General features: G+C 46.5%; 1 protein-coding gene and 1 non-coding gene across 2 annotated transcripts; both read right to left on the bottom strand.

Annotated features, from left to right (window-relative positions):
* Window positions 1-3,117: 3,117 nt before the first annotated feature.
* LOC116902476 lies at window positions 3,118-3,224 on the bottom strand. Its single transcript, XR_004388094.1, has one exon. It is a non-coding gene; the product is annotated as a U6 spliceosomal RNA (small nuclear RNA).
* A 3,938-nt stretch (window positions 3,225-7,162) lies between these two features.
* Serping1 (serpin family G member 1) lies at window positions 7,163-17,239 on the bottom strand. Its single transcript, XM_032903604.1, has 8 exons — window positions 17,205-17,239; window positions 16,628-16,702; window positions 14,983-15,520; window positions 13,205-13,339; window positions 12,149-12,352; window positions 11,831-11,967; window positions 9,655-9,874; window positions 7,163-7,640 (listed from the first exon to the last, which is right to left on the bottom strand). Exons 2-8 carry the CDS (start codon window positions 16,676-16,678, stop codon window positions 7,387-7,389), a joined length of 1,539 nt encoding a protein of 512 aa, XP_032759495.1. The 5' UTR covers window positions 16,679-16,702; window positions 17,205-17,239; the 3' UTR covers window positions 7,163-7,386.
* Window positions 17,240-20,927: the final 3,688 nt, after the last annotated feature.

Consider the following 20,927-nt stretch of genomic DNA (forward strand, 5'->3'; position numbering starts at 1 on the left):
ATTAATTCATCTTGGTGTTGCTTTGTTTTGTTTTGTTCTCTTTGAGTCAGGGTTTCTCTGTATAACAGAGTCCTGGCTGTCCTGGACTCACTTTGTAGACCAGGCTGGCCTCGAACTCAGAGAGATCTGCCTGCTTCTGCCTCCTGGGTGCTGGGACTGCAAGCGTGTGCCCCCTCATCTGGCTCATTTTATTTTTTTTGTAGCCCCAACTGTTCTGGAACACCCTGTGCAGATCAGGCTGGTCTTAAATTCACAGAGATCCACCTGCCTGTGCGTCCTGAGGGCTTTTTTGTGTTGTTTTCAAGACAGGGTCTTACTGTAGCCTAGGTTGGCCTAGAGCTCACTGTGTAGGCCTTAAAGTTTCCACAATTCTCCTACTTCAACCTCTTCAGTACTGTTATTACGGACAAACAACAGATTTCTCCTTAAAATATTTTAATTATTACTCTTATTATCATTATTGGTGCAGGTGTGTGTGTGTTTGTGTTGCGGTATATGTGTGTATTTGTGTGTGGGATGTGCAGTGTATGTGTGCATTTGTGTGTGAGGTGTGTGTATATGTAATGTACGTCTGGAGTGTATATGTGTGTGCTTGTGTGTGTGGTGTGTGTGTGTTTGTGTGTAGTATGTGTAGGGTATATATATATGTGTGTGATGTATGTGTGGAGTATGTGTGCAGTATTTGTATGGAGTGTGTGTATGATGTAGTTATGTATGTTCGTGTGAGGTATATGTATGTGTGGAGTGTGCGTGTGTGTGTGTGTGCAATGTATATGTGTGGTGTGTGTTTGTGTGTGTGTGCTTGTGTGTATGTATTAGTGTACATGTGTGGAGTGTATATGTGTGATATATATGTAGGAGGGGTATGTACATGTATGTAGGGCTATGTGGGGGGATGTATATGTGTGTGGGATGTGTTTGTGTGTTTGTGTGTGTATGGAGTGTGTGTGTATGTGGTATATGTGTGTATGTGGCAGGGTATTGAAATGGAAACTTGAAGTTCTTTGGAAAGTCAGTTATGTCAATGATGTTTTGCTGGGGCACACAGGTGAAAGGATGTCTTCCTAAAGCAAACACACGGAAGTCTGTTTTCCTGAAGCAGGCACAGGTGAAAGGGTGTTTGGATACAGCAGACACGTGAAAGGACTCTTGATGAAGGAGTGTAACTATGACCCCACAGACAGAGGGGGGGATGAGCACTGAGCCTTGGTCTGCTCCGTCTTGCACTTCTTCGCACTAAGGACATGTGTATACTGGCCTGCCTTACATAGAGTTGTGGAGCTCAACTTGTGATAAGGCTGCCATTGAGAAAAACTCACCCTGGGCTAGAAAGATGGCTCAGCAGTTAAGAGAAAAACCCACCCAAGGCTTGTCATGGCCTCAGGCCAGTTGGTGAGCCTGGCAGTTCCTTCAGGATTGGACTACAGCTGCATGGTGCCTGCCTGCCTAGAGGACTGGTCTGCAGCTGCAGAGTCGTACTGGGGTTTGCTACAGGACTGAACTGCTCTGCTACCAAAGAAGATCAAGCTTGCCCCCAAAGAGCTACTGCTGAACAGGTACATTTCCCCCATATCTTAATAACTTTTCTTTTCACCTCTGCTGGGTGGTGGGCTAGAGGAGAGGTTGAACTCTTATTAAAAGTAGGTTGCAAAAAAGTTATGCCTACAGAGTATGTATCTGTAGTGTGTGTATGTGTGTGTGTGTGTGTGTGTGTGTGGTGTATATGTCATAGAACAATTTTATTGGGTTTTTTATTTGCATTTTAAATGTTATCCCCATTTCCGGTTTTCCCTCCAGAAACCTGCTATCCCCTCCCCCTCCCCCTGCTTCTATGAGGTTGCTCCCCTCGCCCACCCACCCATTCCCTTCCACCTCTCTGCCCTGACATTCCCCTACACTGGGGCATAGAACCTTGACAGGACCAAGGGCCTCTCCTCCCATTGATGCTGGACAAGGCCATCCTCTGCTACATATGCAAATGGAGCCATAGGTCAATCTCTGTATACTCTTGGGATGGTGGTTTAGTCCCTGGGAGCTCTGGGGGTTCTGGTTGGTTGATATTGTTGTTCTTTTGGGGTTGCAAACCCTTTCAGCTCCTTCAGTTCTTTCTCTAATTCCTCTAATGGGGACCCTGTTCTCAGTTCAATGTTTGGCTGCAAGCATCTGCCTCTGTATTTGACATGCTCTGTCAGAGCCTCTCAGGAGACAGCTATACCAGGCTCCTGTCATGCACTTGTTGGCATCCACAATATTGTCTGGGTTTGGTGTCCGTATATGGGATGGATCCCCCAGGTGGGGCAGTCTCTGGATGGCCTTTCCTTCAGTCTCTACTCCACACTTTGTCTCTGTGTTTCATCCTGTGAGAATTTTTGTCCCCCCTTCTAAGAAAGTCTGAAACATCCACACTTTTGCCTTCTTTCTTCCTGAGCTTCATGTGGTTTGTGAATTGTATCTTGGGTATTCCAAACTTTGGGGCTAATATCCACTTATCAATGAGTGCATACCATGGGTGTTCTTTTGTGATTGGGTTACTTCACTCAGGACGATATTTTCTAGGTCCATCTATTTGCCTAAGAATTTCATGATGTCATTGTTTTTAATAGCTGAGTAGTACTTCATTGTGTAGATGTACCACATTTTCTGTATCCATTCCCTGGTCGAAGGACATCTGGGTTCTTTCCAGCTTCTGGCTATTATAAATAAGGCTGCTATGAACATAGTGGAGCACGTGTCTTTTTTATATGTTGGGGCATCTTTTGGGTATATGCCCAAGAGAGGTATAGCTGGATCCTCAGGCAGTTCAATGTCCAATTTCCTGAGGAACACCAGACTGATTTCCAGAGTGGTTGTACCAGTTTGCAATCCCACCAACAATGGAGGAGTGTTCCTCTTTCTCCACATCCTCACCAGCATCTGCTGTCACCTGAGTTTTTGATGTTAGCCATTCTGACTGGCGTGAGGTGGAATCTCAGGGTTGTTTTGATTTGCTTTTCCCTGATGACTAAGGATGTTAAACATTTCTTTAGGTGCTTCTCGGCCGTTCGATATTGCTCAGCTGAGAATTCTTTGTTTAGCTCTGTAGCCCATCTTTTAAAATGGTTATTTGATTCTCTGGGTCTAACTTCTTGAGTTCTTAGGAATGTGCGTGTCATCCTTGCACGGGTGCCATGCTAATCTTCTCTGTATCTTTCCAGTTTTAGTATATGTGCTGCCGAAGTGAACACACAGAACAGTTTTTGAAGGTTGGTTCTCTCTGCACTTTTAGCTGCTGGACCATCCCCTTGGTCTTTGTAAGGAAAAGCTCAGAGCAACAGCTTGCTAGAGAGAGTTGCTAAAAGTCCCTGTACAAATATGTACAACCACTTAGGTTGGAAATGTGGCCAAAGGGATCATGTGCTCTTACATCCACACTCTTTTTCAGAGTGGTTTTGAGAGTCTTGTCTTAAAGATGTAGAGATTTTGTCCTTTTATCTTGAATTTGAGCTGGTTTGTCAACTAACTGAGCAATGTCACTAAGCAGGAGTGATGTTATATCTCTTCCTAACTTCACATTCAAGGGACCTTGTAGCTGGGTGGTGGTGGCACATACCTCCCAGGGCTTGAGAGCCATTGCCAGGTGAATCTCTGGTTTGAAGCCAGCCTGGTCTGGGGTTAGTTCCAAGACAGCCAGAGTTACACAGAGAAATCCCGTCTCAAAACAAACAAACCTAGAACCAAACAAACAAACAAAAAGACCTTGAATTCCTATGTCTGCAACCTCTGTATGAGAAAGACCAGACTGGCCTCTATGAAAGTGAGATTACGTGGAACAGTTGGCCATGTGATTCCTTAACATCATGTCCCAAAATGTGTGCAAGAGCTTATGTAAGCCAGCAAGGTCAAACCTCTCCACACATAGTCCACACTGGTACAGAAGGGAGGGCTGTGGACAACTGTTGAACAATGCAATGTAGTGGGAAGCAGGGATCTTTCCACAGTTTTAGGACAAATTAGGCTGACTTGTTTGGTTCTTGGTCTTGGCTGGAAGACAAACTACAATGAAGAATTGGCCCAAAATTCTGAGGCTTTGCTTGGTTTTTGCCTAGCCTGCATGAGGAGTCAGAAACTGAGGAGAAGCCTGAACAGACCCATAGCGGTGAATACTGAGGAAAAGGATAAGCCATGACTGTGGCTCCATCTCCTCTCCCGCTAAGGATGCTTTGACTTCAAGCAGAACAGGTAAACCAGAAACAGGAACCAAACTTCCGGCTTTCGGGAATAAATCTCTTGGCTACTGTGATGGTTTGAATGAGAATGGCTGCCATGGTCTCTTCTGTTTGAATAATTAGTCCCCAGTTAGTAGAACCGTTTGGGGAGGATTAGGAGGTGTAACCTTTTTGGAAGAAGTGTGTCACCTGGGTTTTTTTTTTTTTTTTTTTGGTTCTTTTTTTTGGAGCTGGGGACCGAACCCAGGGCCTTGCGCTTCCCTAGGCAAGCGCTCTACCACTGAGCTAAATCCCCAACCCCTCACCTGGGGTTTAAAAAAGCCTATACCATACTACTGCCATCCAGTCTATGTTCTCTCCCTCCCTCCCTCCCTCCCCCCCTCCCTCCCTGTCTCCCCCTCTCCCTCTCTCCCCCTCCCCCCCTCTCCCTCTTTCCCTCCTTCCTACTTGTTGATCAGATGTAAGCTACTGCTCCAGTGCCATGCCTATCTGACATTATTTTCCCTCTCATGATGGTCATGGCCTCTAACTCTCTGGAACTGTGACCCTCTGCCCCGCCTTGGTCATGGTGTTTTATCAGGGCAATAGAAAAGTAACAAGACAGCAACCAGAATCCATGCTAAGCTTATCCTGCCAGGGGTTATTAGAAGCTTGGGTGACCTCACATCCTTTATTTAGCCATGAGCCCGGCTCTCTAGCTCAGCACCTTGGAGAAAGGGACAAGCCCAAAGGCACAAGAGCTTCATGCTTGGGTACAGTTAGGTTAGGTGACATTTTACTCTGTCACCTACTTCCCAAGTGTCTCAGCTTCTTACATTTTCTGGGAGGGAAGGATGGGAAAGACAGACGTTCTTACAGTGTGGGGTAACAGCTGTTTGACTCTATATCCTGGCCATCTGCAGCCTGCGGGAGATTCCCTGACCTAGAACTACATCAAGCAGCATGGCTTGACCTTTGACCTCTTTTGAAAATTAAATCTTCACCATGTCTGGAAGAGGCTTAGGAAATGTCCAAGGAGCGACAGCTCAGGGAGTACACTTACCTCTGTGCTAGTAGTGGATCGAAACTTGAGGGTCTGAAGTATTGGGGACAGAGCTGGGGAGGGGAGATGGATGAAGCTGGAGTCCGGATCTTTCACCTCATCAGTAAGAGAAGCTGATGGGGTAAATCAAGGAACGGTGGTCTGAGTATCTGAGTTGGATGTGCCTTTCGCATGAAAGAAGAGGGAGACAGGGAGGTAAGAATGTGAGATGTATTGAGGAGGTGGGGAGAAATAGAGACAGAAAGATGAGGGACAGGGATATGGGCTGGAGAGGGAGAGGGAGAAGAGAGGAGGGGTCAGAGCTGAGGATGGGTATAGCCCACAAAAACAAACAAACAAACAAATTTGGAGGCAGAGCTATAAAAAGGTTTTTTTGGGGAGCACTCTTGTTATACCAGGCTATCCTACAATGTATATTCCTTCTGCCTTAGCGCCCAGAGCTATGGTTCTCAACCTATGGGTCATAACCCCTTTGGGGAGGGTTGTTGAATGACCCTTTCACAGGGGTTGCCTAAGACCATGAGATAACACAACTATTTTGCACTACAATTCACAAGAGTAGCAAAACTACAGCTATAAAGCAGCAGTGAAAATAATTGTAAGGTTGGGCTCACCACATTAGGAAGGTTGAGAACCACTGCTCCAGAATGTTTTATTACAGGTTTGTGCCACCATGCCCAGAAGAAAGCCTCTGAGTTAGTCACACAAAGTTATTACAGCAATTAAGTGTCTGCAAAACTCTTAGCAGAATGCCCACGATGATTCCCACCACGTTACTGCTACTGTTGCGTTTTTAGAGTTTATCTTTTATGTTTAGTGTGTCAGTGTTTTGCCTGTATGTAAGCCAGTACACATGTGCGTACCTGGTCCTTGTGGAGGGGGAAGGGTGTCAGGTGTCCTGGAACTGAAGTTGCAAACAGTTGAGTTGCTGTGGATGCTGAGAGCTGAAGCTCGGTACTCTGGAAGGACAGCTAGAGCGCTTAACCACTGAGCTATCTATTGCTACTTTTTTTTTGACGGGGGGGGGCAAGCAAACAATCAAGATGAGGATTAAGGCAGATACACTGCATTTGTGGTCCTTCAATTAATGGCTGTCTACCCTGTAACTCTGTAGTGGTTTCACACTCTAAATCAAAATTTCATGCTGCTTGTTGAAGAAAAAAATGGTAAACTTGCTATAGGCAGACAAGAGAGAAAGAGGCTATGTTCTTAGAACACAGGTCATCCTGGTGGCAGGACATAGGAGACAAATACAAGAGTTTCAAAAAGTGTCACCCAAGACCATTGTGATGATTTGAATAGGTACCCTATAGATTCATCGTTTGAATGCTTGGTCCATAGGCAGTGGCACTATTAGGAGATATAGTCTTGTGGGAGTAGGTGTGGCCTTGTCAGAGGAAGTCACTTTTGGGGGTGGGCTTTGAGGTCTCTGATGCCTAAGTCCAGGCTCAGTGGTTCACAGTTTTTAACTGCTACCTGCAGACCAAGATGTAGAACTCTCCTTTCTTCCAGCACCATGTCTGTCTGCACACTGCCATATTTTCTGCAGTGATGATAACGGACTGAACCCCTGAAACCGTAAGCCAGCCCCAATTAAATGTTTTCCCTTATAAGAGTTTATTGGTCATGGTGTCTCTTCACAGTAATAAAACCCAAACTAAGACAACCGTCAAAGACTGGTCATCCCCCAAACAACCTGCTCACTATGCAAAATGCATTTATATGTCCAGGGAGGCTCAGCTAGTCAGGTCAGCAAGACACTGGCCAATCCTGAGGCATGGATGAAACAGTAAACATCGGGGGCCGTAAGGCATTAAGTACAGACTGGCTTATTACACGTAGCTGATGCAGGAAGCGTGGCAATTCCTGTTTTTGATATTGAGGCAACTAAAACACAGAGGCTAGCGAGACAAGAAAGTGTCTGCAAGTTTTATTTGTAGACTCTGTTAAGCTTGAACCATGAAAGCTGCAAAACAGTGGTTTAGAGAGGATGTCAATACCATGGGGGTTGGTGGGTGGAAACTGTTCCTTCTGCCAGTTCCTAAGGCTGGAAGTGGCTAGGGCAGGCATTGGCGAGGAAATACTGGATGAGCTAAAGCTTGGGTGGCAGTGCTTACTCAAGCCTGACTCCTGCCTGTCTCAGGCCCTGGGGTCATATACACGGCCCATGAAGACTGGGAACTTGTGTCGCTGGTCCCAGAGCAGGAAGAGGAAAGGCTGCTGCACCTCAAAGATGAGTAAGTTTCGGGCCACGGAGATGGTGGAGGCTGCGGCTGCTTCCACGCCTGTCTCTGTCAGTTCCAGCACCGTCTCGTGTTTCATGGAAGACACCTGAAGATCTGGGTCCTCGGTCAGCCCACACAGGTTGAGATCGTAAGTGAAGTCAAAGAATTCTAGGGCAAAAACAAGAGGAAGACAAAATCAGACATCTGCAGGAAACCCTTGGTGGGTGGAGATTCTGCTCTTAATTTCCTGGGTTAGTCTCAAATTCCTGTAGTCTCCTCCTCCCCAGATTCTACATCATGCCTTTGGTCTTGTCAGTGGGAACCCCCCGCCAGGAGACCCAACCACCACTCTTCAAGAGAGGAGAGGCCTCACTGTCTACCACCAATTCTCCCCTGAAAAAATGACATCATTGCTTTTAAAAGGACTTTGGAAAATAGTGGTGGGTAATATGCTATAAAATGAGATCATAGGAGGGTGTAATGCCATGAGTTCATAAGTCATAAATATATACTGGTCTCTGCCCTAAATTCCTAACAAAGAGCCCCTAAGTCCCTAGCATTTCCTTAGCAGCAGAAGTGCCATTTTAAATATTTAAAATATTAAAACATTTTGTTTTAATATTTGATTTTGTTTTCTCCTTTTTTAAAAAAGACTTATTTATTTAATGTATGTGGGTACACTGTAGCTGTCTTCAGACACCAGGAGAGGACATCAGACCCCATTACAGATGGTCGTGAGCCACCCTGTGGTTACTGGAAATTGAACTCAGGACCTCTGGAACAGCAGTCAGACCTCTAAACCAACGGGCCATCTCTCCAGCCCCTTGTTTTGTTTTCGAGACTGGGATTCTCCACGTAGCCTTGCTGTCCTGGAATTTACTATGTATACCAGGCTGTCCTTGAACCCTCTGAGTCTGCCTCCTGAGTGTTGGGACTGAAGGTGTGGGCCCCCACCCGCTGGCTCAATATCTGTTTTTTGATTCCTGTTCCTAAAACCCCTTGTAATTCCTCACGAGTAGGAGTACTAGGTGCATCTTTTAGTGTATGATTTGGTTTTGTATCCTGATTCTAGAAAGTGAGATTACATATTAGGTGGTCAAGAGTCAGAACAGGAAGTGAGTGATCAATCTACTAGCGGTGAAGTTAAAGCTTAGAAAATGGTGCTTCTACGAGAGCCAGTGAGCTGGCTCCGCTCCTTGCTGGGCAGCGCTGGATTGCTGGCCCAGGTATCTGGGTTCTGGCTCACTGGCTTTGATGGTGTAGTTATGGAAGAGCTGTCCTGATGACCAACTCAGCTACTACCCAGGCCCAGATCCAGGGTTTTACACTGGCCCACCCTAACATGTACCCCATCTGTGAACTTCTGGAGCTCACGAAAGGGCTGGTCCTGCCAAACCAAAGCTGCAGTTTCTCTGTGCAGCACCCAGCAACTTGGTGAGGATCCAGTATTGATAGTGTAGCCGAAGCCAGAGGCCTCGAACCAGAACTGCAATGAACGCTTGCAAGTAAAGCAAAGGGTTTACGTACTGTGTGACACACTGTGGCAATCTACAGCTTCCACAGTGAGATTTTTTGACTGTTCGTTTGTTTGACTGTTTGTCTTCTATCGTGGGGGAGGTCGCAAGGGTGAAGAGTGATACCGAAGGATGGGGAGATGAGTGGGTTTGGGGTGTATGACATGAAATTCACAAGGAATCAATAAAAAGTTAAATAGTATTAAATCAATGGGGAAACATAAAATGGTGCTTCTAAAGTTTCCCAAGAACTCAGAGCCCCTAACTGTCACATCTAGATGAATTTGAGCCTATCCTGTGAGGTGGTTGACTACTGAGTGTAGCTGAGGTAGTGAATGTTGGCAGCTCATCTGGGTCACGTGGTTCAATGAGCTAGAGGAAGCACATCCCGGATGGAGATCTGAACTGCCCTTGTGCCTTGACTCCAACTAGTTCAAGGGGAAGTCAGGCAAACTTTTGGTAAGTCGCACACAGTTTCAGACTTTCAGCTTTCTCAGTGACTTCATGGGATAAATAAAAATCCCTGTCCCTTTAACTTACATAGCTGAGGAGTAAACTCATGTTAAGGATGAGGGAAAAAAAGACCTGTAGAGTGATGCCACATCTTAGCGCCGCCTTTCCCACTTCCCCTCAAGACTGAGGAGTAACGGAAGGTGGCCAGGGCTCACCCATTTTCTCCATGATTGACAGCATGTCTTGGCTGCTCTTTACTTTAATGCGAGGCATCATCACGTAAGTGGGCTGAAACTTGGACAGCTCTAGCTTCTTCAGGATGGCCTTGAAGACAGTGGGGTTGAGTGCCTTTTCCATGGCTTCAAGTTGGTGTGTCGGGCTCTGGGGTACCATGATCACAAAGCTCAGGTTGTGAGAGAGCTGCAGCTGTCCCACCTAAAGGGTATGAGATACGCATCATTAGCTCTTCTGCCCCAGGACTGTCTTTCACTAAGCGGCCGGTTAAACCTGACTAACGTGCTGTGCCATGAAACGGGGATGCCAGTCAGTCTGACTGAAGCATGCTGGTCCTGGTGAGAGCCCAAGGAATGAGCACAAGTTTTGAATCATATCCTGACTAGCAATGTAATAAAGAAGGGTTTTGGTTTTTTAACTACTTCTTTCCCATCTTATCTTCCTTCCCTCTCCCTTCCTCCCTCCCTCCCTCCCTCCCATAAGATCTTATGCAATTCACAATGGGTTCAAACAGAGGATGACCCTGAACTAATTTCTTCCCTCCCTTCCTCCCTCTCTAGGTTTTTCAAGACTCTGTATCCTTGGCTGTCCTGGAACTCACAGAGATCCGCCTGACTCTGCTTTCTGGGTGCTGGGACTAAAGGCATGCACCACCACTCCTCACCTGACCCTGAACTTATGAGACTCCTGTTCTAACTTCCCGTGTTCTAGAATTACTGGTATATACCACCACAGTCAATTTTATGAGGAGCTGGGGATCCAACCAAAGCTTTCTGTAGGTCTGGCAAGCCCTCTACCAAATGAGCTTGAGATGTGGTTTATTTTTTTTTTATTTTATTTTATTTTTTGGTTCTTTTTTTTCGGAGCTGGGGACCGAACCCAGGCCCTTGTGCTTGCTAGGCAAGCGCTCTACCACTGAGCTAAATCCCCAACCCCTCTAGATTAGTTTTGATACCAAAGGTAAATCTGCCACATAAATATTGTTTAGGGAATAATGACAAGAAAAAAGGTTTGGGTGTGTTTAGTATAATCTTTTCTCAAATTGTTTTCTGTTGAGAGTTCTTTTAATCCATGGACACACCACCCCTGGATATGGGATGCTGGCTCTAAAACCCTCTCTCTGAGACACTGATGCAAACACCTGAGTGTAACCGGACCCAGAAATCTCCCAAGGTGGAAAGCAGGCTATGCTATGCTATGAAGGTGCGTTTCCCTTACGTTCAGTGCTGAGACATAGCTTCCTGTCCCACAGATCTGTGTCTTGCTAGCAAGGCAGGAATGCTTAGGCACTGGGCATCGAAGAATTTACTAACTAGAATCTTTTGGGCTCCTCCTCCTTCAGACAGGAACTCCCTACTATATAGTTCTGGCTGTCCTGGAACTTTATATGTAGACTAGGCTGGCCTGGAACTCACAGAGAACCATTTGCCTCTGCCTCCCAAATGCTGGGTTAAAGGCATGCACTGCCCAACCCAGCTTGGGCTCCATATTCTGTCTTTTCTCTCCCTTTCCCCACTAGAAATAGATTGCTCAATTTCTGATAAGGAACTTAATTCAGCCTGGTATGGTGGTGCACATCTTTAATCCTAGTACTCAAGAGGCAGAAACCAACAGATCTCTGAATTTGAGGCCATCCCGGTCTACAGAGTGAATTCCAGAACAGCCAAAACCATATAGAGAAACTTGATCTTGGGGGAAAAAATAAACAAAACCCAAAATAGAGCAAAAAACCACCTGTGTATAATACATATCTGCACATATACAGTTATACACCGACAATGCATACAAATACTGTACAAGTATGCACACACAGAGGACTTGGAGAGCTACAGTCGACCTACAGTGCTGAATGCTAAGAGAGAGAACGATACATAGACTTAAAAACAACTCACTGTTTGCCATTTGATGCAGTAGAGATAAATGAAGAAGCTTTCGAATCGTGTCTAGACTCATGTCTTCCAGCCTAAAAGTCCCTGCCTTGGCCAAAACTAGAGAGAGGAGAAGGAGAAAAGAGGACAGGGCTAACGGACAGAAGAAGCTGAAATGGGGAATTTGCCATCAGGCCACCCCATAATGGTCAGGAGAAAGGAAGTCACTACAGAAATGAAGCCAGGCCTCTCATGTTTGAAGAAGGACTACAGTGAACCCAGAACTTACCTTGGCCTTCAAAGTCTGGTCATTGAAAAGGGCCAGAGGGTACTTTTTGCTACTCAACATGGGCACTTTAATCATAGAGTTCTTGTAGAGGAAAGACGCCATCATCTTCTTCTGCTCAAAGGTTTTCTTCCACTTGGCTAAAGGAAGAAAGGGTGGCTGTGATGTAGGTAGGGACAAAGGGTGTTAAAGGGCCTGTTAGGGAAGGGTAGGACTGTCAGTCACATGGGAGTGTGGCTGTGGAACCCAGCCTGGGGCATGTGAAGACAGGAGGGGATGCAGAACCGCATTAGGCAAGCTACCTGCCTGGTGTTCCCTTACCACTCAAGTAGACGGCATTGAGAAGGACGAGGCGGGTGTCAGAGGGCAGGCTGTCCAGCAGCTCGTTGATCTTGTGGTTGGTGTTCTCCGCCACCCAGGTGTTGATGAGCTTTAAGTTAGCATCACTGTCTGGACCCAGGACTCTGGGGCTGCTTCCATACAGGCTCAGAGAGGCGTTCACATAGGTGTCCCGTATGGCTAGATCTGAGAGGCAGGGCAAGGCAGGGAAGTGAGTCCTCTGAGCAGTCCTACCCTCCTTCAAAGAGCCAGTATGAGAGTGAGCACACTCCCCATAGGCTTTTGTTGTTGTTGTTGTTGTTGTTGTTGCTTTTTGTTTTTTATTTTTTTGTTTGAGATGGCTACAGTATGAAGCTCTGACTAACCTGGAACTCATATAGACCAGACTGGCCTGGATCTCACAGAGATCTGCCTGCCTCTGCCTTCAGAGTGCAGGGAATTAAGACCATCACATTTGTCCAGGTTTTCATGGTGGTTCTTGCTCGCTCCAATGATGACAAAATGCTGGAGCAGGGGCCAGTCCGAGCCTCTATTATAAATGGGCTAATTAGGCTCCAGAAAACAAACTCGGAACTGAGAGCCACAGAGCTACTCAGTGCTGCTGCTGCTGCAGACCTGCCCTTGGCTAGACCGCCGTCCACGGTCACTTACCCTCTCCTCTCCCTGCTGTTCTTCCCTCATTCAGCAGGAAGAGACCCTACTTCCAGGCCTTGGGGGAGTTCATGACAAGACTTCCTGACTTTTGCTCTCACAGCCCAAGTCTACTGAAGGAAATGTGAGTTCTTGAAAGAGTGAACAGCTTGACTGGACCAAGTAGATCAACATATTTGATCAGAGACAAATTTGATCAAAATAGATCAGAACCCTAGGCTTTGCTTATGCTTCACACAGCCTACAACGCAGAACCTCTAACCTCTAACCTCTAACCTCTAGTCCTGCTGTTAACAGGTACATAGGACTTTCTTATTTTAACATCTTCTTTCCCAGGCTTTCTTTTCCAGAACCATCCATAGCTTACAATCTGCCCTGGACACTCACCTGGGCTGTGGAAAATCTGAGACACAGAAGTGACACCTTTGGATGAAAAAGCCTTTAGTGCCTGGTGGACACAGGCGAAATCCTTGGGGTAGGAAAGGATGTCCTCCAAGTTGCTCTTGGTGCTGTCTCCAGCCCCTGCAACAGACACAGAGAGAGATGAGGGATCTTGGGGGAGGATGGGAGACTTACAATTTGAGACCGGGGCTCAGGACTGGCTAGAATGAAGGATGTTTTATTTTTGCTCCATTAGGGGTCTCGGAGCATCAGAACTGTATTCTGAAAGACAGTTCATGTGTCAGGAAGAAGGTAGTGGGCAGTCCCAAAGTCATCCCACTAGACTTTTCCAGGGCTTCAAATATTCTTCCCTTTGGCAGATTCACTTTGTGAATCCCATACGTTAACTTCAATTTAGATGGTTGGGATTTCCAAAGGGACATCCTATAAGCAGAGTCATTTGAGCACTATTATAAACAAGATGGATGTTACTTTTTAGCACTTACTGTACCCATCTTCCCTGCTGTAACAGCTAAGATTTGTCGAGAGCATCTCTTCTACTCCAGGCATTCTATCTCGTACCTCTCCTATGCTACCTTCTTAAACTGCCACCAAGCCGTTTACATAGGATACTCACGCTCCTATGATACAGAAGAGGACCCTGGAATTTCAGGGATCATGCCTGGAGAGTCGGGTGCTACCAGCTACGGTGGGACATTAGAATTTGGAGAAGCCAGGAGAAGGAATCTTGTCTGTGCAATCTCTAGAAGACTTTCTGGAATTTTCCTTGTTGGGCTGTGAGAGAGAGGGTGTCACACCTCTCTCTCTCCACTGCCCATGGGAATTTGTTATTGCCTTTTCCCAGATGAATCACTCTCCTGAAGGCAGAAGGCTTTTTACCTCCCAGGGAGTCCAGGCACCCCATTATCTGACTCTTGTTTCATAGGAGGTCGATATCACCACCTCTACTTAACAGGCAAGAAGCCACAGACAAGAGCGATTGAGTGAACTGTCTGTCCATGGTGGCATAGCTAAAACGTGCTCCACCATGATTTTATCTTAGGTCTGTCTCTGGTGACTTCATCGCTCTTAATCACCTTCCATTGCTTTGAACCATGGTTGGTGACTAGGACCTTATTTTATATGTTATTAATGAGTCCATAGGGGTTTAGTGTATACGCAAGTGTACGGGCTGAAGAGATGGATCAGCATTAAAGGTGAAGCTCACTGAAGGGCCTGAGACCCCATATGTACAACAATGCCAAGCAACCAGAGCTTCCAGGGACTAAGCCACTACCTAAAGACTATACATGGACTGACCCTGGACTCTGACCTCATAGGTAGCAATGAATAGCCTAGTAAGAGCACCAGTGGAAGGGAAGCCCTGGGTCCTGCTAAGACTGAACCCCAGTGAACTAGATTGTTGGGGGAGGGGCAAGGGGGAGGATGGGAGGGAATACCCATAAAGAAGGGGGGGGGGGGGGGGGGGGGATGTTTGCCTGGAAACCGGGAAAGGGAATAACACTCGAAATGTATATAAAAAATACTCAAGTTAAAAAAAAAAAAAAAAAAAAAAAAAAAGGTGAAGCTCACAACCAGAAATATAATAGTACCTAATTAAATCATGGTTATATGAAGCACTGTTGAAGAGTGAAGGCCTGCACCCCTATCATGTTGCCCATTTTACAGCTTCTTTCCAGAGACATAGCCTGGCAGAAGGTCTGTGGTTGGTGATCCCCATGAAAGGGTCCCGCTTATAGCCCGGACAGGAGTCAGAGTCTTACCAAGAAGGACCTGCGTGAGGAGGCTAGCAATGCTGAATGGGGAAAAGGCCATGTTGGTCTCAGCCTTCTTCGTAGCCGAGAAGGCGTGGTAGAGTTTCACAGAGAAATCTGTCAAAGCCTCCGACAATGTAGCCTCTGAGGAGTCTCTGTCTGAATCAGAGCACCAAGCAAGTGGCTCTGGGCAGAGGGGTTCAGTAGGAGCCTGGGTGGGAGGGGCTGAGGCTGTGGAGGGTGGGCTGGAAGAATTCATGGGAGACTGGCTGGAAGAATTCAGAAGGGGCTGGCTGGGAGAATCCTCAGGTAGCTGAGCAGCTGGTTGGACATGCTGGATGAAGGACTCGTTGGCTACTTGATCCATGGTGTCATTTGATATTTTGGTGGATCCACTGGTTGTTGGCCAGGTAGAAGACTGTCCTGTGTGCTCAGTGGGACTCCAGGAGCCATCTCTTTCAGGGACGCTGTCTCTGCTTCCCTCTTGAACTACTAGTGGATCCTGGGAGCTGTGGCTGGTCACTTCAGAATCTGAGAAGGCTCTATCCTGTGGTTCAAGAAACAGTTTTTCATTTCCTGGTGAGCCATAGTCCCTCAACCATTCCAAGCAAGAAAAGAAGATTGGGAAGAACATATTGTACCAGTTGCTTCTGGTACAGCCTGGCAGGTGAAACCTTGGAGCAACCCCACAGTTCCTTCAGAAATAGGTGATGCTGGGGGAATTCTCTGCAGGAGGCACAAGGCAATTCTGATCTGGTTGTCAGTTATCTGTGTTCAGTGATCGCCATGCAAGAAGCTGTTTTCTTGTAAATATCTGTTTGTTTTGACTCACTTGCTAGACTAGTGCCAGTCTTATTTTAGGACTGTGGATTTTCCAAGAATGGATGCGGTGCACCGTGGGTACTGAAAACGGTATTCCAAAAGGAAAGGTAGCAAGGGTGGGGACTAGGAACAGTGGCCCAACCTATAACCCCAGTCATCTGGGCATCTGGAAAGTGGAGACAGGAGCATCTCCGTATGTGGCAGTATATTCAGAAGTGGGTAGGAAAGTGTGTAAAATAAAGACCCTTGCTTACTCCCTAGTGTCACCCAAGATGCCAGTTTCCAGCATAAACACTGCTCACCCACCGGAAGCAAGCACTCACTGTTTTCATGAGTTTACTTGTTATCCCTGACCTACCAGGCTACTGGGACCACAGTGCTCTCAACCTTGGGGGTTGGTGGGGGTGAGGGAATGGAGTCCAGGTCTGTCTGCTCGCCTTCCTTTTTGCAACTGGCTTCCTACAGACCCTAGCCTAGAGGAGCCCATCATAGCAGCACGGAAGGTGGAGGGTGTCTGTTTTTTTCACAACTTCGGGCTTGTTTTTCATCTTCCTTTCTATGCTCCATCTAAGCCCGGCTGATGGGCCGGGTAGGATCTATGTATTCTCCCTTTTATATATTGGGTTAAGAAAGCCTGGAAAAGAGTCCTGCCCAAGATCATTCAGCTAACGTACCTTCCAATACACAACCCAGTCCCGCTGGTCCCTGGTATACCGCTAGTTCAAGGCTCGAACTTAAGACTCCCAGGAGAGGCTTCCCTCCTTCGCCAAGGCCTGAAGGGTTAATTCTGACTCCTACCCCCAACCCACCTCCTCACAGAGGGACCACTTACCCCAGCTAGCAGCAGCAGGAGGAGGGTCAGTGGGGTCAGCTTGGAGGCCATCTGGGCAGCGATGTCAGCTGCGTCCTACGAAGCCAGTTAGCCTCAGAGCCAGGCGCGGAGCCTAGGAGCTCTGGGGGTCCAATCCATCCCTGGGCCCGCCCCCATTCCTTCCCAGGCCTCGACCCTTCCTTGGTGTGTTCTCTCCTCCTCCCTCTGGGGCAACCTTCTCCCTGGCTCCGCCCTCTGTTTTGTTTTCCCCAAACCGCTTCCCTTTCCCGGCACCGGCTGGCCCTTCTCTCCCTTCACGCCCAGGTCTCTGCCCATCTGTTCAATCTCCCTGGTCCGCTTAACTAAACAATAAGCTAGAGACAGCAGGAGGAGGGCCAGGGGGAGCTGGGCAGTACAGCTTTGAGGGAGGGGGAGGGAGAAGGGAGGAAGAGGAGGAGGAGGCTGAAGGCTCAAGTAGAATCAAGCCCATGGAAACTGCAGAAATAACAAACGGCCTGGAGAGTAGGGAAGGAGGCTGGAGATCTCCCTGCCAAGCCCGCTTTAACTTGGTAGTCCTCCCAAAGCCCCATTACCAAACCTGGTCCAAGTTCTTGGTCACTAGGCTGCTTCAGCGCAGACTGAGTGGACAGTTGCAAAGGGTCAGTGAGGGTGGGGTGTGTGGGGGGGGACAGTCTCAGCTATTGGCTGGTTCAGGACACAGCCCAGTTAAAAATTAAGGATGATTGATTGCTACTGTGAGTTCCTGTAATTCAGGATGGTACAGATTGGACCGAGTCTGGAACTGTGGGCCAGACTACGAGGTTAGCCTGGAGCTCCTCCTGGAATGGGGTAGGGTGTGATGGGCTGTGGTGGGGAAGCTTAAGTGCAGCTCTTAGCGATCTTAGTATTTGGTGGATGGAGATAAAGGCAGAAGAAACACAAGACGTGCCCAGTGTTTGACAAGGGATTTTTAGATTAATGGGTAAAGTAAGCCTTTGGAAATAGGCCACTTGATAGTTAAGAAACCAAGCCTTAGAAGTAGTTAAATGTCTGGCCTTCCATTGCCCTCATTTGAAGATATGCCAGGCTTGGACCCGTGTCTCCTAAAAACCTAATGGTGAGGGATTTTCCTCATCCTTATACATAATCATTGGTTTCAGTTTGAGACCAGGGACTCTGGAGGCTTCCAGGAAGCCCTGGTTTCAACCCCTACTAGCATGACAAACCAAAACAATCACAAAAACCAACAACTAAAACAGAATAATGGTGACCCCAAACCAGCCTAAAAGACAAACAAATCCTGAGGTATATGTGTTTGGGTTGAGTTGTCACAAATAGGCCTCTTATGGGAGATCCTGGCAAGGAAAGAGCCCGGTTAGATTTGAATTTTAAGTAAGTCCCATGCTGTCTTGTAATATGCTTGTGATAAAACTTTTTGCTATTTGTTTTGTATCTAAAATTCAAATTTGCCTGAGCAGTCTGTATTTTATTTTGGATCTAACAGTCCTCCTTCCTCTGCAAAAGCAGGCTGTTCTCCCTGGTAAAGCACTATAGCTTGTGAAATTCTGTGATTGTCTAACTGTAGGCCTGACTCTTCCTGCCTTTGCCTCCTTCAGGAAAGTTTGTTCTTAGCCTAGATCTGATCCTCAAGGAGTAGAGAACATTCATAACTATCTTCCTGGGGACCTTAGAAAAGTTTTACCTCACCGTGTGCTTCATAGTCTATAACCACACCAGGAGCTGCTAAACCATAGGGAGGTTCCACAATCTCAGCGCTGTCCCTTGAACAGTTGCAGGCAAATTCCACTTTATACCCAAGGCCCCATTGATGGCCTGGGGGCACGATGAGCTGTGGATTCCCGGAAATGGGTGAGCTAAACTAAAGCCAATACACTCATTGCATTCGTACAACATCTCTGTGTCTCTCCTCTCATTAACTCTCATAACAGCCAGGAAGTAAGTAATTATTAATCACATCTTAAATGAGGTATTATTTTGTATTTATTTTAATGAGACTCAGGGCCTGGAGAATGGCTTAGCAGTAAGAGAGCACTTGTTTGCTCTTGCAGAGCATCTGGGTCCAGTTCCCAACACCCACTTGGTAGCTCATGACCATCCGTAAGGCCAGGTGTAAGCATCCAGTACCTTCTTCTGATCTCTACAGGTACCAAGCACACATGCAGTGCCCATACAGCACGTATTTGTATAAAATAAATGGATGAATAATTTAGGAATGAAGCTCAGAGTGATTACTAGATCCATGGAAGACGAAAGTGTATGGTTTGGAGCTGAAATGTCACCGACAGATGAATAACAGGTGACACTATCTGAGAACTCCTAGGAGGTGGAAACTGATTGCCGGTCGTGGGTGTCTATAGCAGTCTTTTGAAGGTTACACCTGGCCTCTGATTCGGGCTTGTCTGCCTCTGATTCCTGGTCTGGTCTGCTGTAATGTGACCAACTTCCGCCCCATGCCCCTGCCAGTGTGAATACAGCTGCTTGCTATGCCCTCCCCACTGTGATGGGCTGAATCCCTCTGATATTATGAACCAGGCTAGACATTTTAACTCTGAAGTTGACTATGTCAGGTATTTCAGTCACAGAGACATGAAAGTAACTAAGATAGAAAACCGGTACCAAGTACCAGAGTAGGATAGTTTCTGTGACCAAATCTAACCTGTGGTATGGAGGCCTTTAGAACTAGTTTGTGGGGAGAATAAGGAGGAAGTAGGAAATGAAGGGGAGGGAAATGTTACAATATTGTAAACTCTTATTTAATGGGCTATTTTGGTGGATGTTTGGAAGACTGACTGCCAACCAGCGTGTAAAGACAGGTCATGAGGTTTCTGATAGCAGTAAGGATTTTATTGAGAAATGGATTAGGTTCAATCTGGCAAAGAATTGGGCCATCTTCTGTTGGAGAGTCCTGGAATTTTGAGTAAGATTGGATTGAAAAGTAATAGACTAAGACACATGTTCCACTATGTTCATAGCAGCCTTATTTATAATAGCCGGAAGCTAGAAAGAACCCAGATGCCCTTCAACATAGGAATGGATACAGAAAGTGTGGTACACAATGGAATATTACTCAGCTATCAAAAACAATGACTTCATGAAATTCATAGGCGAATGGATGGAACTGGAAAATATCATCCTGAGTGAGGTAACCCAATCACAGAAAAACACACATGGTATGCACTCACTGACAAGTGGATATTAACCCAAAAGCTCAGATTACCCAAGATACAATCTGCAGACCACATGAAGCTCAAGAAGTGTGGATGCTTCAGTCCTTCTTAAAAGGGGGAACTAAAATATACATAGTAGGGAATATGGAGACAAAGTTTGGAGCAGAGATTGAAGGAAAGGCCATCCAGAGACTGTCCCACTTGGGTATACAGCTCATATACATACAGCCACAAAACCTAGATAATATTGATGAAGCCAAGAAGTACATGCTGACAGGAGACTGATATAGCTGTCTCCTCAGAGAGGCTCAGCCAGAGCATGTCAAATACAGATGCAAATGCTAGCAGCAAACCATTGAACTGAGAAAGGGGTCGCTGTTGGAGGAATTAGAGAAAGGATTGAAGGAGCTGAAGGGGCTTACAACCCCATAAGAACAATACCAACCAACCAGAGCTCCCAGGGACTAAACCACTACCCAATGACTACACATGGATAGACCCATGGCTCCAGCTGCATATGTAGCAGAGGATGGCCTTGTCAGGCATCAATGAGAGGAGAAACCCTTGGTCCTGCCAAGGCTGGACCCTCCTAGTGTAGGGAAATGTCTGGGGGCCGGAAGGGTGGGTGGTTGGGGAGGGAAACACACTTATAGAAGGGGAAGGGGATGGGATAGGGGGCTTATGGATGCGAAACCAGGAAAGGGAATAACATTTGAAATGTAAATAAAAAATATCCAATTTAAAAAAAAAGAAAAGACATTAAAGCATAATTTCAACAACAACAACAAAAGAAAAGTAATAGACTAATTTATTGATAGAAAAACTTTAGAGGCAGTGAGGATCAGGGGCACAATGACTGGCAGAAAGATAATGACTCCAATATGGCTAGAAAAGGAATGTGGGTTGTTTAAAGTTGCAGACAAATCAGCTGCACACAAGATGGCTATAATTGTTAAAGAGATCAATGACACAGAAGAGAAATGGTACTCTGCCCAACAGAAAAGGTGTCTTGAGGGTGAGACTCCATACATCAAAGGTAGTGTTGTGTTTTATAAAATGGCGGCAGTGGTGCCATAGAAGGCAGTGTCTGGGCAGGGCCATGCTGCAGCTTTCCTTCTGGGAAATCAGTTCCA

This window comes from Rattus rattus, chromosome 5 (assembly GCF_011064425.1).
Source record: "Rattus rattus isolate New Zealand chromosome 5, Rrattus_CSIRO_v1, whole genome shotgun sequence".
NCBI classification, from domain to species: domain Eukaryota; kingdom Metazoa; phylum Chordata; class Mammalia; order Rodentia; family Muridae; genus Rattus; species Rattus rattus.

Bases quoted from the DNA above. Each gene is read 5' to 3' on its own strand.
- Serping1 (XM_032903604.1), bottom strand. From the start codon at position 16,678: ATGGCCTCCAAGCTGACCCCACTGACCCTCCTCCTGCTGCTGCTAGCT. The intron at 15,521-16,627 runs GTAAGTGGTCCC...CTTGAACCACAG, and splicing joins TCCTGCTGCTGCTAGCTGGG to GATAGAGCCTTCTCAGATTC. The intron at 12,353-13,204 runs GTGAGTGTCCAG...CCTGCCTCTCAG, and splicing joins TCAGATTTTCCACAGCCCAG to ATCTAGCCATACGGGACACC.